At 45.6% G+C, this 16149-nt stretch overlaps 1 protein-coding gene across 12 annotated transcripts in view; it reads right to left on the bottom strand.

Annotated features, from left to right (window-relative positions):
• Ppfia1 (PPFI scaffold protein A1) overlaps window positions 1-16149 on the bottom strand; it is an 83244-nt gene that overhangs the window by 41825 nt on the left and 25270 nt on the right. For 7 of the 12 annotated variants that reach the window (XM_085693419.2, XM_085693415.2, XM_085693416.2 and 4 more), the window contains exons 3-11: window positions 7287-7388; window positions 6949-7113; window positions 6105-6179; window positions 5691-5792; window positions 5303-5521; window positions 3921-4067; window positions 1979-2113; window positions 1039-1113; window positions 604-687 (exon numbers count right to left, since the gene is read on the bottom strand). In XM_085693419.2, coding sequence (XP_085549545.2) covers window positions 604-687; window positions 1039-1113; window positions 1979-2113; window positions 3921-4067; window positions 5303-5521; window positions 5691-5792; window positions 6105-6179; window positions 6949-7113; window positions 7287-7388 — 1104 coding nt within the window. The remainder of the gene's footprint in view (window positions 1-603; window positions 688-1038; window positions 1114-1978; window positions 2114-3920; window positions 4068-5302; window positions 5522-5690; window positions 5793-6104; window positions 6180-6948; window positions 7114-7286; window positions 7389-16149) is intronic. The other 5 variants (XM_085693420.2, XM_085693421.2, XM_085693426.2 and 2 more) reach the window with 1 other exon arrangement.

Below are 16149 nucleotides of genomic sequence, written 5' to 3'. Positions count from 1 at the left end.
TGACAACTCAGGACCTGAGAACAGGGTTAGTGCTCTGGCCTGAACATGGGACTTCAGTCCCTCATGCTGAGCAGGGCCAGTAACCTAAGAAGACAGGCCTTCAGTTTTAGCTTCAGGCTCTAGGAAAGTGTCTTTCAAATGGTGGGTCGCAACCCCTTCCACAGGGGTTGCCTAAGACCATTCTGCATAGCAGATAGTTACAATTCATAACAGTAGCAAAATTTAGGTATGAAGGAACAATGAAATAATGTCATGGTTGGGGGTCACCACAACAAGAGGAGCTGTATTAAAAGATGGCAGCATTAGAAAGGCTGAGAACCACTATTCTGGGGCAATCTGGCAGTTCCCTTGAAGGGATAGAAAAGCAAGAAGTCTTGTAGAACTCAAGACACTTGACTGTGCCTTAAGAACTGCTCTACACTTCTGCTGCCACCAATGCTGACACAACAGCTGGTGTGTAACAAACACATTGGTGTAGTCCGGAAAGACCAGAGCACAGCTCCACAGGACAGGAACTGGACAGGAGGAGGAACTAGGGCAGAGAAGCCCAAGACCACAGTGGCCTGTGTCCCACCTCAAAGCCAGACTCAGCCCCATCCATACCCGCTGCAGTTCCTGATTCTTCTCCTCCAGTTGTGCCTCCATCTGCCGCAGCCTCTCTTCAATGTTGCCATGTCTCTCCTCAGCCTGCCAGCAAAGATAACAGAAGCTGACCCTCTGTTCATTGCATTTACACCGGCTACACACTACTGCAGCAGCAGCAAGCACCACATGCGATGTGGACCATGTTAGCCCTGGCAAAGGGAAAACACTTCCTCATATCCATCAGCACCTCTATGGTTTCAATGTGTATACTAGGAAGTGACTCATCCTCTCACGTTGACTTGAAGCATGGTGGGTGCTAATGACTGCCTTTCTGTGTGTCTGTCCCCACCTCCCCCAACTGGCCTGCCTTTGGACAAGTCATCCACCGAGTGCCTCTGGAGGTCAGCATGTGGAGCAGGAAGCAGCAAGCACAAGCACAGGGCACAGTTCTACCTTCCTAAGCTTGGAAGTAAGCTCCAACAGTTTAGCTTCCTTAGCAGCAGAACTCCCAGAAGACAAAGGACCAGACTACAAAGCAACAGGACAGGAAGGACAGCAGGGAGAAAAGAAACCAAGACTTTAGGAGGAGACCAGGGAGGACAGAAACAAGGTTCTATTACAGTTGACTAGGATTCCAGTGTCCAGACCTAGGTGCATGAGTGGGGACAGGGCTCACCCTAGGTTTCCCTCACTGAAGGATGCTATCTCCATCTGGGCCCCTCTCTAGCAACCAAGCCCAAACCTGGGAAACAAGACTCATGCCGGGGATACACATACAGCCTCTGTTCATGCTGCTGTGTCTCACAAACTGCTGTGGCACCCACCCGTTACTCTGGAAGCTCCTGATTCCTGCCTACCCCTCTGTGGATGGTGAAGACCCAGAGGGCATACACCTTATCAGCAGTAGTGTAAACAACAGTATTATTTTAAAAATATTATTTTAAGCATTGTGGTATAAACCTGAAGTACCAGCCATTCTGCTGGCTGAGACAGGAAGGTCAATAGAGGCAAGAGTTGAGGGCCAGCCTAAATTAGATAGTGAGAATCCATTTCAATGAGCAAACAAACATTTTAAAGTAATCTCAAAAGAATGAAATTACTTCAAAACTATGTAACTGTCTTAAAAGACAAATTTCATCTTCCTTTTCTAAGAGAAGCTACAGCCTTTCTTCAAGTTGGTGAGAGAAATAACCCAAGCAGTTGTGACTCTTGGGCCCTGACACAAAGGACAGCAGCTTTTACCTGACAGGTTTGGGGACTCATGGGGAATACAGGTCTTGAGCTACACAGAAACAGCATTCCCATTACATAACAGCAGAGACGCTCCGTAGACACCAGTGCACTGACTAGAACAACAAGGCCTAGCATGTGACCCCACACAGTCCAGACACACCTTGGAAAGTGCAGCCACCCTCTGGGCCAGTTCAGCCTCCACTTCCGGCAACGTCTCAGCTTTGCGCAGGGTCTGCTGCAGCTTCTGCTCTGCCAACTCCAAACGCTCTTGCAGTTGGCGGTTCTTGTCCTCTGTCTAGAAAGGGTACAACATCAAGAGCTCAGGCTGATGCTTCAAACGCCTAACAAAGCATCTACTCGTTTCAAAGCTTTTATCTGTTTTTATAAAAATAACAATAGAGGGTTGGAGAGATGACTCAGAGGTTAAAAGCACTGGTTGCTCTTCTAGAGATCCTGAGCTCAATTCCCAGCAACCACATGGTGACTTACAACCATCTATATTGCCTTCTGGTGCCCTCTTCTGGCCTGCAGTGCAGGCATATATGCAGGCAGAACACTATATACATAATAAATAAATAAACCTAAAAAAGTAAAAAATAAAAAACAAACAAAAAACTGTGGAGCAGTGGTGGTGTATACCTTTAATCGCAGCACCTAGGAAGCAGAGGCTTGGAGATCTCTGTGAGTTCGAGACCAGCCTGCTCTACAGAGCGAGTTACAGGACAGAAAGGGCTATACAAAGAAATCCTGACTCTGATAAACAAACAAAACCCAAAACCAACACAAGTTCCTATACACTAAAGGAATGTGAGCTATTCATCAGAGTTGCTCATTCTGACAGAAAAGGAGTCGCTGCCCAGAGAGCTGACTGAAAGCACAGGCCATAGCAAGCTGCTTGGGCTGCTCTGTAAATGCTTGGATATAAAACCCACTGCAGAAATCTAAATAAGTGCAAGTGGGTGAGTGCAAGCACAGGGGCTCCTGCCTGTGGGCACCATCCCCATCCAGCTCTGTGTATGAGCACAACACACTCCAGGTCTCACCACAGTTTCTGCACTGCTTCACAACAGCAGTTTTCACGGCTGCCTAATTTATTTTTGGTCAAGCAACACCCTTCACCCTTTATAAAATACTTTCAACCAGTTGATTGGGTTTTTCTGGTTAACTCTCACTGACCTCATCATATCCTGAGGAACAGTACCTGCCAGGCCCTATAACCTCTGATGTCTAGAACTACTGAGCACACTGTTCAGCATTGCCAACAACTTCTTTACCACTACTTAGTGAAAGGGCTGAAAAGAAGCAATTGGCTTCCAATGAGACAGAGAAAGGGCTGGGGAGACGGCTTACTGGGCAGAGTACCAGCTATGCAAGCATGAGAACCTGAGTTTAATACCCATACCCACATTAAAAACAAAACAAAGCAAATAAACAAACAAAAACCACTTGCTTGTAATCCCAGCACTGGGGAGGCAGATATAGCAGGAACCTTGATACTCACTGCTCTGCCAATCTAGACAATATGTGAGCTCCACAATCTGTGAGAGATGCTATCTCAAAACCTTACATGGAGAGGCTTTCGAAATAGCTCAGCTATTAAGAACATTTGCTGCTCTTCCAGAGGATCAAGTTTAATTCCCCAAACCCACATTCACAGATTTACAACCACCTGTAACTTCAGTTCCAGAGGATCCCATCCCTTCCTCTGAACTCCACAGGCACCTACCCACACACAATACACACTGATTAAAAAGAAACAAAGCTTTAAAATACATCTTAAATTTTAAAAAGAGTTAAAATTAAGGTGAAGAGCAATAGAGAAAAAGACATTGACTTTGACCTCTGGCCTCCATATGCACACATCTATACATGTAGGTGCACATGTTCATGAACACACAAACATGCACAGGCACAGATACATGCTTATATCAAAAAAAGAAAAGAAGAAAATAGAAGAATCAAGTTTCTATAAACTGGTAAGAAGTAATTCACAAGAAAAATGACATCTGGACTTTTTCCAACATGCATATTACAGGTTAAAGGTCTTCAACTTCACAGCTGGAAATAATTAAGGCTAGAAAGAGGCCCACAGAACCCAGTACCTGTCGGTGCATGGAATCTTTATTTGCAATTTCATTTTCAAGTTTGTCATTGAGGTCATGCACAGACGTGGCTTCACGCTGTGCTGCGAGGTAGCGTTTCTCAAGGGTGGTGATTCTCTCCTCCATATCCTCCTTCTGGGCCATTGCCTGTGTTGTAGATTCCAGAGGGAAATGGGGGTCAGAAATGCAGAACTTATCAGAACACTCAGGAGACAAAAAGACTAAACTCATCTCAAGTGTGAAACTGCTATCCCCCCAAAGTAAACTGTCAGTTTTTCCAGACTGAGTAGAATGGATATACTTTAAGCATATTCACCCACATGATCAGCAGCTTTGCCTGCTCAATCTGCTCATGTCATCAAGTGTGTACTTGACTACACAATATTAATAAAACACCACTCCATATGACACTTCAAGCATCCAAGAATCTGATGGCACTGGTGGTGAAGAAGTAGCCTGTGTCTGCCCAAGCAACAACCAGGCTCACATAGCACTGCAGGCAGATTGCTTCATTTTCTCAGGTAAGAGCTGGAGAAACTTGCAAAGCTCAAGCATGTTGACAAATGAAATGAAAGTCAGCAACAAAACCAATGCTTCCGAGCCCAAACACAAGAGACCAGGACCAGAACTTTTGGCATGTTTGATATCTATCTGCCATCCCCAAATTCAGTTTTTAGTTCCTTTTCTATTTCGCAAGTGACTGTTAGCAATCTTTAATATATTTTTTGAAGCAAGTCTTAAAAGAATATCACAATTTTCTGACATATAAATAATTCCCTGTGGCCCAAGGAAAGCACAACCTAGTAAGTTCTATAATACATACAGTGTTTCCTTTGATCTGAATTCTTACAACAAATCATATTCGTCTCCACAACTAAAGCTCCCTGATCTCACACATGCCAAAAGGTCGGGGCCTCATGGGGTAACAAAAAGACAGATTCAGAGGGGACAGAAAGAGTTTTATAAGACAGCACGTAGCTCTCATTTCTTTTCTAATGATTAATGAGGGTCTTGTAAATAGTTACCAAGGAAAAATAATTTTGAGGTGCATATATAAATATGTATTTCCATAAAGACCCTGATGATCAGAGTGTAGCAATCTCAGTACTCAACACCACACCATCCAAAATAACAGAAGATAGCTGGCACACTCCCTCTAACCCTACACAAGCATAACTGACACCATGTTTATGGGTTATGTGGACAAGTCAGAAGGAACAGACACAAGGAAGAACACTGTAGCAGCCAGCAACCATGGAGGCATGTGAACCCCACATGAGAGCAGTGCAGGAGGGAAGGACACACCATCTGTATCCCAAAGGTCCCTGTAAATGAGAGCAAAAGACAAAGGCAACAGGATGACAAGTGCATCCCACACTCACTTCACGGACATCTCGCTGCAGTTTTGTATTCATCTCTTCAGACTTGATAAGGTCTTTTCTAGCTGTGTCCAGATCCTCCTCCAGCTCCGCTGCATGACTAGACAGGGAGGCCAGGCGCTCCTTCATCTGGCTCTGTTCCCTTGCCTGCCTGTCTATGACTTCCTGCAGCTCCAGCACTTTGGCAAGATCCTCGTGGCTCAAGGAGCCGTCGGAAGATCTCTGAAAAGCATAGCCTTATGGCAGTCTGTTTGACACACCTCCAGAAAAACAGGGACCCTCAGAGGAACCTGTATGCTCCCCAGAGGACACAGACTTTGTCACTGTTCCCCAACAGCCCCATGTGGCAAAACCAAACCAAACACCCCACAGAAAAAAGTCAAGGACTTGCCTTGCCATTGGTGCTTGGTGTGTTTTCCTGTTCATGGTTTCCATCAACCATTCCATCTGTTAGTGTTTTCTTCTGATTATTCTGTTCTTTAAGAATCATTAGCTAAAACAGAAAATTTGAACGCACCAGCATGAGATCTTTATGTAAGAGAAACAAGCAAAGGTGGCCAGGGGCTTTGGGAGACAAGTGCTGTAACTGCTGTGCAGCCAAAGACTCCAGCAGAGCTGTAGAAACCATTTGGCATCTGCAGACAGAGAGGCACTTGGAAGAGGCTGAGGGCTGAGTCCAGTGACACCAGCAGGCTGACCTAGGAAAAGTAGTAACTTCTGGTGTCTGTTACTGTCTCACACTTCTAAATCAAGCAACAATAATCAAACCCTTCAGTTGAACCCCATGACAATATCCCAAGCTCACCTCTTTGTGGGTGGCACCCAGCTCCTCCTCTAACAAGCTGCACCTCTCCAGAGCTACTCGTAGTCGCTCTCGTACCTGCAAGAGAAGGGCTGAATATGCACTTGGACTCCTGCTGCATGCCTAAGGCAACACAGAACTAGTGGAATATTAACAGATGGCTGTCGACTGCCACCAAGAATATCCAGTAGCTTTGTTTTGAGTAAGGCTGACTGGAACTTGTGAACTCCTACTGCCTCAGTCTCCTAAATGCAGGGACCACAGGTGTGTGTATTTTAAATCTGGCAAAATCTTATTCCTAAATAAATCAGGGCTGGGCTGTGGTGGCGCACACTGTTAATCCCAGCACTTGGGAGGCAGAGGCAGGAAGATCTCTGTGAGTTTGACGCCAGCCTGGTCTACAAGAGTGAAATCCAGAATAAGCACCAAATGTACAGAGAAACCCTGTCTCGGGGAAAAGGGGGTGGGGTCGGACCACTAAGTTATTATTATTTGCTTTTTTTGATGGAGAGGGGAAAGTTGAGATAGAATCTTGCTACACTGCCATAGGGTCTAGTACTATCTATGTAGCTAAGGCTGTCTTTGAACTCTCAGCAATCCTCCTTGTCTCTCAAGTACTAGGATCACAGGCTTTAGGAATCATACTAGATCCAAATTCTTATTAGCACATTGATAGAAAAATTTACATCTTTTAAGACATTCGAGGCAAGGATGCTCATCAGCCACAGAAGCCAATGCCTTCTAACAGAGAAGTCTTTCACAGGAGCTCCAGAAGTTATAAAACAGTAACCACAGCATCCATAAGGCCCCCTGACAGGGCATACAGCTATCAGTGTGGTGATGGTACCTTCTCATCCAAGGCTTTGTGATGCTCAAACAGTGACTTCAGTGCTTTCAGCACCTCCACCTCGCTGGACACGCCTGCAGGCGACTGTGCCTGCCTCTTCACCACTGTCATCCGCAGAGAGCGCTCGTGCCTGGACACAAGGCACTCTAAGTGCTCCAGCAACAGCTGCAACAGAGCCCAGCAGGCAATAAAGTGCTTGCCTCACAGGTAAGCACTCCACCCCACAGCAAAGGAAGATGGATTCAACTCAACACAAGCAGAGCAGCCCCCTAAAGTCCCATGGTGCTTATTGGGCTGATGGCCCACTCTGCAGAGTGGGAAAGGCATAAGCGACTCACCCTGGTGTTGTTCCTCTCTGCCTTCAGCTCAGCGATTTCCTCCTCCCTCTCCAGAAGCTGCTCCCTACACACGTTGAGTTCCTTCGTGAGCGCAGCAAACTCCTAGAGGGTAACAAGCACAGAAGGACTGAATGAACTTATGAGCAAACAGAAACCTCAGAGAAAAGACTCCAAGAGCCTCCACTGCCCCCACTCACTAGAATGCACAAAGAAGATCTTTCAGGGAATGGGGACTGACTGGCCTATCTGCAGGCTTCCCTAATAACTCAGACCCCCACTAAGTTCTCCAGCTTTCCCTCTTCCTGTTTCCCAGTCACGACCACTGGGCACGCTAAATCCAAGCCACTTCCTCAGCAGCCTCAGGAGATCAGGAATGAAGCAAGTAAAGACACTTTTAGTGACTGAAGACATGTGACTTAGGATTATTGGAAACAGAAAAGAAAAAGCCTACAAGACTACTTACTGTCTGGTTTGACCTCTCTGTGGGTATTTCATGGCCAGTCTTTTTAGGCAGAAAGTGAGCTAAAGTTAAACCTTAAAAACTGATTTTTCACAAGACCAAACCTTTTGCAGAGAAGTGGAGAGAGCTCCCAAGTTGTCATCCCCATTGCCTCCCCAGGGCACTCCTCGCACTGTCTACTGTGTGTTCAGGACATCAGGGACAAGTTGAGTATAAGCCATGAGTTCACATGCTCCTGTCAGTTTTTCAGTGGAGCCAAGCCCTTCAAAATAATTATCTGAAGTAATGCACCTGCTGTTTCTCTGAGCTTTTTAAAGGAAATGGGAGGCATAATGGCCTGCCTGATACAGAACAAACAGACATTCAAAGTTCAAAGAGTGGTTGTTGAGCAATTGTACTTTTAAAAAGCAATCATGTGAACTGGGCAGTGGTGGCATATGCCTTTAATCCCAGCACTCAGGCAGAGGCAGGCAGGCAGCCTGGTCTACATGAGTTCTAGAACAGCCAGTGCCACACACAGAAACCCTGGGCGGGGTGGGGGTAGGAGGGTGGGGGGGTCATGTTCAAATCACATCTACATCAGACCTTTGCCCCTCAGAACCAACTGACCACCAGTCGCCTGCTCTTGATTCATCAGACTGGCCCAGAAACAGAAAAGAAAAAGCCTACAAGACTACTTACTGTCTGGCTTGACCTCTCTGTGGGTATTTCATGGCCAGTCTTTTTAGGCAGAAAGTGAGCTAAAGTTAAACCTTAAAAACTGATTTTTCACAAGACCAAACCTTTTGCAGAGAAGTGGAGAGAGCTCCCAAGTTGTCATCCCCATTGCCTCCCCAGGGGAGGCCTTGTTTTCTGTTGCCTTGTGCTATGCCACAAGGCAAGCACAGTCTGTGGATGAAGAAAGACAGTCAACAGTGGAGTTATCTCAAGGGGAACAGTTAGAGGGAGACAGAGGAGATGGTTGAAAGTGCAATGGTCAGTGGGGAGCCGCATAGCATTTATATCCCCCCCACCATGGCTGTGGGAAGCAAGTATCATTTTAACTTATTATTGTCTCTCAGAAGAAATTAGCAATTCTCCTGCAGGAATAGTAGCTGTGGTAATCCATTCTTGGTCTGGCAGCAGGAGTTTGGTCAGGGAGACCAAGAACACTGAGACTAAACACAGGCTCAGATGGCAACGCCACATGTTGCAGCCCTCAAGGACTTTTAAGGAAGCCCTGAAACTGTTCTAAAGAGCACAAAGAAGGTTGGGGAGGGGGAGACTCAGTGGACCCTGGTGCTGTATAGGTTAAGAGGCAGGGATTCTAGCACAAGGATGGCTCAAGACTCTACAAAGTGGAATGACTGGGCAGAGCATGCTCTGAAGGGAGAGCAATGGACATGCCATATTTAAGATAAGTAGACAGCAATGTCAGAGGGGGCTACAACTCCCAGTCAGGGCTCCTGGTATGTTCAGGAGTGGATACCAGTAGAAGGACAGAAGCCAAGCCCTGGACAGCCTGAAATGCAGGAGCACCAACAAAAGACCCAGATGTCAATGAGGCAGAAGCAAAATCACTAAGACACTGGTACTGGCAGATGAAGTAGGCTGGCCCATTATGGCAATGAGTGGTGAGACAGAGGTCAATGTAGTAGTTCTGTGTCATGGTAACTGGATTAAAGGAAACAGTACAACAGTGACGTCAGAAGCAAATCAAGAACAAATAGTGCAGAGACTACACACAGAGAGAAGATCAACCTTCCAAAAGATAGGACTCTTGTTTACAGATGGCAAGAATCATGGGCATCATGCAGATAAGATGCTGAGAGGAGAGGCAGAATTTCTTGGGCACAAAGTAAAACCAGAGGAAGTAAAAAGAGAAAATCCAGATTGGGGAGGCAGGCTGCTGGAGCTCCTTTGGGAACAGAGATAGCTTGAGTTTGGGGATGGTACAGGATGGCCCCCAGGATGGACAATACTTCCAGCATACAGTGGCCAAGAGGGTAAGAGGAGAATGAGCACACCGCTGCAATGACAGCAGGAGGGACTCACGGGATTTCAGAGTGGCAAGAAAGAGGGAAAGGCTCAAGACTGGATAGGGATGGAAAACTGTCAGCATCTTATGATCTGAGGTTCACATTCAACAAACACCACATTTCATCAAGGAGAAGCAAAAAGACATACAGGCAGACTGAACAAGCTACAGACCTGTTACTTCCTGGGATGAGGGAGGATGACCTGCAGACGCCCCCATTCCCATACAAGCCTACATCCTACGTCATCACCTGGCGTCGCTCCACCTCTCAGCAGCAAAAGCAAACAGCTTGTAAGCTTTTCATTCTTTTTAAAGGCAGGGTCTCACTAGGTAGCCCAGTCTAACCTTGAACTTATGACCCATCTGCTATAGCCTCCCAAGTGTCTAGCTTTGGCCTTCATCTTTTTCAAATGTTTGTTACAGACTTGCTTTAAGATTCCTAAGCTGTTTTGATGTGCTGGAATTCTCCCCACCCCCATCCTCCCCTGACCCCCCAATTCCTCTCTCTGTGTAACTGCCTTGGCTGTCGTGAAACTTATTCTGTAAATCTGGCTGAACTCCAACTCACAGAGATCTACCTGCTTCTGCTTCCTGAGTGCTGGATTAAAGGTATGTGCCACCATACCCGACTCCATGTGTCCTCCTCTTACCACAGAAGGACTATATTTATTCTGTTACTTCATTACATATGCGTATTTACCATAAACTCAACAGTCCAGACCTATGGTGGCACACTGCTCCAGCTACAGAAAACAAACTCACAACACTTGGCATCATTTTATTCAAAGAAAAAACTTTCTCTTGGCTCAAAGGATCCAACAACTGAAAATGTTATCAAAGCAAATTTAATTTAAAGTTTAGATAAACAACAGGCAGGAAATTCCAAAGTAGCAGACTCCAAAACCACATTCCTGCTTGTATCACTGTTGCACAAAAATATCTACAAGACCCTCAGCCATGTGCAGTAGGGATCTACACATCACCACATAGGGCCCAATTCTTCACATACCCTTTTTCTCTTAAAACAAAATTAATTTCAACCAGGCACTTTCAGATACTCCAGTCAACCCAGCACTCAGGAGATGGAAGCAGAAGGATCAGGAGTTCAAGACTATCCTCAGCAATATAGTGAATTTGAGGCCAACATGGGCTACATGAGATCTTGTCTTAAGGAAGGGAGGGAGGGAGGGAGGGAGGAAAGGAGGGAGGGAGGGACAGAGAGAGAGAGAGAGAGAGAGAGAGAGAGAGAGAGAGAGAGAGAAAGAAAGAAAGAAAGAAAGAAAGAAAGAAAGAAAGAAAGAAAGAGGAATTAAAAACAGTATTGTCAGACTAGGGCAATGTGATGGCTTAATTTATAGAGCATTTGCTGCACAAGCACAAGAACCTGAGCTTGATCCTTAGAACCCATGTTAGAAAGAAAAGGCTGAGTGCAGGGCCTGTGTTTCTAAACCCAGAGATAGGAAAGCAGAGGCAAGAGAATCCCTGGGGCTCACTTGCCTGGCCAGCCCAGCATCACTGGCCAACCCTAAGCAAGAATGACAAGATAATCTGAGGGTGTACATGACCTTTACACAAACTTGCCCACACATACATACAAGCAAACAGAAAATGATCATAACCTGGTGCTGAAGGTCTGGCCTGGTTGTTAAGAGCACTTACTGTGCTTGCAGAAGACGTACGTTCACTTCCCAGTATCTATATGGCAGCTCACAAAAATAAGTAATATTGTTTTAAAAATAGTGTAACCCAAGTATGCTACTTATATTTTTTTAAAGATTGGTTAATTTCTGTATAAGTCTGTCTCTGTGTGTACACCACTAATGTGCCCAATGCCTGTGGAGGCCAGTAGAGGGCATCAGATCTCCTGGAACTAGAGTCACAGACAGTTGTCAGCTACCATGTGGGTAAGGGAACTGAACCTGAGGCCTCTGTAAGAGCAGCAACCTCTCCAGCCCCACTTTATGGTCAATGAAAGAGAACGGCAGGCACCACGGCCATGTGAAGGTGGGGACTGTGTGTTCTTCACCATTCAAGGTGCCATGCACAGTGGTTCTACAAACCCAGGCTATTTACTGATAATGCCATAACTCTTTTCTTTTTTAAAATTTATTTATTTTTTGATGTTGCAGTATTTAACAGACATCATAACCACTGAGGGTTTGGGTCATTCATTTAAAATCTAAGTCTGGGAACAGGAGAGAAAGCTCAGCAATTAAAAGCACTTACTTTACAGCAAACAAACATTCAAAGTCTGACACCCTTTTCTGACCTTCATGGGCACCAGGCATACACATTGTACACATACATACATGTTGGCAAACATTCATATACATAAAAATTAATCCCCCACAAAAAACTAAGTCTGTGTAAAACAAATCTGTATTTCTATTTGACATTATCAGAGGAGAGTCATTGAGAAAATAATATTAACTAATAATAGTATTATTAGTTAATAAAATTAACTAAAATAATATTAACTAATTAATAATAACTAGTTCAAGAACTTGGTTTCTCACAATGCCTAAAACTTTATCATTTCTGGATAAAAAAAAATCTGCTCTGTCAGAATACAGAAACCAAATACTATGGTTCTAAACCCACAATCTGGCCAATGTCCTCAGACCCTCTGGATCAGAGGCATTTCTCTCTACAGGCCTCCACTTCCTACCTTCCTACTCTCCGGGAGGTGGCACCACTCCCTACCCCCATCCACACTACCTAGCTCAGTCCCTTCCACACCTGTGATACATTCCATACTCCATACTCTGCCAGCACCATCAATGGCACCTTTCAAAGTTTAAATTATATTTTGTTACTGTACTAAAAACTTCCATGATTATTCCAGCATTTTTAAAAAGGCATCTCTACCACACACCACGTCAGAGTCAGTCTGAGGACACTGTGCTGCTGAAAAATAAGTCAGACACAGAAGTACAAATATTGTAGCAAATGTGAGTGTTCTCATCTGCACTGTGCAATTAAAAAACAAAAGAACCCAAACTGGGTGGAAAAGTTCACTAAAGGCAAAAAAGTCTGTATCTTGTCATTTTAGGACATAGTCAAAAGACAACATAAAACAGTAAAATGTGCCTCAACACAAAAGCCAACCCTCACAACTGACACACTGAAGTGGACATTGCTGTCCACATTGAAGCAACCCATGGGAGAAATGGGCTGGGGGGACAATCTGGCCCATGATTCACAGTCTCTTGGGACCTGCCCAGAGCCACACGGTCACAGAAGCAACAGCTTGTCAATCACCGAGCATCAGTAGCAGGCTAAAAATGGGTATAGTGGTGCACTGCTGTAGTCCCAGCCCTTGGGAGGCAGAGGCAGTTTGAAAACAGCTTGGGCTTTGGAGAGAAGCTGTCTCAAAAGACAAACAATTCTGTCACAAGTTCTAGTATGTCTAGTTCTTTTCCCATTTCTCTTTTTGAAAAATCATGCAAAATCCACACCTAACCTTAACATCTCACTAGAAAGGCCTGTTTTGGTGAAAGCAAATGCACACTATTCTCCTTCTGCATTCAAATCAACTGCAGAAAGATGCACTTGAACTGCTAGTGCTGTGACATCCTACAACCAGTGAGGGTGGTGAAAAAGTGACCATTTATATCTCCAAGTGGAATGGATGGTTGATCACTAAAACTAGAAAAAGGGCCAACATGATGGCTCATGGGAAAAAGTACTTGCTGCACAAGCCCAACACACTGTGGAAGGATAACACTAATTTCTGAAAGTTGTCCTCTGACTTCCACACATGTGCTATAGGATATACATGCACACACATGCACAAACACTTGCATATATAAACATACACAAGTAAAATATAGAGTAAAATCTTTGGTCTTAAAAAGAGAAAGAAAAAAAAAAGGTTGTCCCTTTTGTGAACAAGGTGGAAGCTCAACGGCATGGCAGTAGGGACCAATCACTTGGAGGAAGGACTTGCTCAGGGATGGCCCACACTCCCTCTCTGGCGTGCAAGTCCTACTTTTATCCTCACCATCTGTGCAGCCTGGCTTCAGCCCCCACTTCCTCCCCAGTAGAGTTCTGGCCAATACAGCCTCCACTGAGGGTACAAGCTGGCTTCCATCCCCACCTGACCCAGCCTGATAGATTGCAAGGGCTGCCAGGCACCCCATTTCCTGCTTTGCCACTCTGGAGTCACCTGCCTGTCCCACCTCCAGCTCTTTGCTACTCCTTTCTATTTGGGTATTTCACAAGGCTCCATATCCTCTCACACTGGGTTCATCAATTCTTCCTGCCCCGCCTCCAGCTCCTCCTAAGCCCAGTAGACATCAGCACCCAGTCATACAGGTCAGATGCTTACACAGCATGGCACCTCTTTCCACTCCCTCCATCACCTGCCACTGAGGGCTCTTATGGCTGACTGCACCTCGGACATATATCTTCTGGATTCATCTACTTCCCAGAGCCTAGCTCCTCTATCAGGCCACCATGTGTGCTTAGACTGCTACGAACCTGCCTAGTTCCCTGGGTCTCCCTTCTTCCTTCTTTCAAATCTATTTTGTTTTTCTGAAACAAACAAAAACCTGAGACTCCTTTGCTTAGATTCCTTCAAGAAAGTCCTACAGCATAGGATCAACGCCAAAGATCTTCTGGTACGAGTGAAAAGCAGTGACACATCAAGTCACCAGACATGTAACCCAAGCATTTGCACGGGTCTCTCACTAACCCTCACAGCCAGGTAGCACGAGCCTTCCAAGTACAAAACAGCAGTGGCTCCAGTAGTGATCACTGCCTCACAGTCAGCATGCTGGCACAGGGAAGCCCACATTCCTCCACACTGTCTCTGTCCCTCTTATGAACATCACTTCACATTGGTCCTCTGCCTCAATCCATGAATCTACCCACTCTCAGAGCAGCTGCTGCCACCCTGCAGTTCAGAGTTTGGGCACTTAGTAGAGAGGCCTTCCTCAACTTCCCCTTTTGAGCACTAGCAAACCAGCTTCTCAGTCCCTAGTCCATGCACCTTACTGCTACCTTAAGTGTTCCAGCAGGCAGAAGCCCAGGTCCATAGCACAACGTCCACCAGCCAAGTCTTCCTAACCAGTCCACGATACCCAAGTGATGGCAATGGCACAAAAGATACTACCCTCAAAGGAGATCTTGCCTGGTAGAAATATGACACCATCTGGCTGGGCTCTGGTTTCAGCAGACCACACCAATCCCAGGTTTTCAGGTGACAAGACATCATGGCCTACTCAGTAGAGATGTCCTATACAGAAAAGCTATACCCACAAACTCCTAGGCCTCACCCTCCTGAGTCAACACTTCTGATGGCTGCACCTGGTTTGTTCTGACAGCTTCCCTGGGTAGTTCACTACCCTTCCATTATGGAAACAGGCCTTTTTGATTTCGGGTATGTCACACAAGTTCCTCCTTCAGGCTCATTTACCTACAGAATGCATGTAAAGATTCCTCATTCTACCCAGGGTCCAAGACTGCCACGTGAGACACCTGACTGCCAGGCAGTGGCACTGCTAGTCCATTAGCTTAACAGAAGGGCTGTTGTGGGAAATTACCTTAACTATGTAAAGATATGCTACATAGATTTACTATGTAAAGGTGTGTTACAAATTTGGTTTTTTTGTTTTGGGGGGTTTTCTGGGTTTTGTTGTTGTTGTTTTCCTTTGGTTTTTTGAGACAGGGTTTCTCTGTGTAGCTTTGGAGCCTGTCCTGTCTCACTAGCTCTGTAGAGCAGGCTGGCCTCAAACTCACAGAGATCTACCTGCCTCTGCCTCCCAAGTGCTGGGATTAAAGGCGTGCACTACCACTGCCTAGTATGTTACACATCTGTTTATGCTGTGTTTAACTATGTAAAAATGTGTTGCTGTTTCACCTTGCCTGCTTAAGGTACCTGATTGGTCTAATAAAAAGCTGAACGGCCAATGCTAGGCAGTAGAGGGATAGGTGGGGCTGGCAGATGGAGAGAGTAAGCAGGGAAAGGAATCTAGGTTTGGGGTGGGGGGGACACACGATGACAAGGAAGAAAAAGAGGGAGACACCCAGGGCCAGTCAGCCAGGCATTTGCCAGACAGACAGATCGGTGTAAGATGTTTATTATGAAAGTAAGGCAAAAAGTCCTGAGACAAAACATAGATGAAGAGAAACAGGTTAATTTAAGTTATAAGAGCTGCTGGGCAGTGGTGGCACATGCCTTTAATCCCAGCACTCAGGAGGCAGAGGCAAGTGGATCTCTGTTAGTTCAAGGCCAGCCTGGTCTAAAACTCCAGGACAGCTAGGGCTACACAAGGAATCCCTGTTTCAACCCCCACCACAGAAAAAGAGCTCTTGGGACAAGCATAAGATAAGGCCAAACATTCAAAACTAATAAGTCTCTGTGTCATGATTTGAGGGCTGGC

This window comes from Myodes glareolus, chromosome 7 (assembly GCF_982192425.1).
Source record: "Myodes glareolus chromosome 7, mMyoGla1.1, whole genome shotgun sequence".
Taxonomy (NCBI): domain Eukaryota; kingdom Metazoa; phylum Chordata; class Mammalia; order Rodentia; family Cricetidae; genus Myodes; species Myodes glareolus.
Note: the sequence above shows the minus strand (reverse complement) of the source record. Positions and strands in the feature narration are given on the sequence as shown.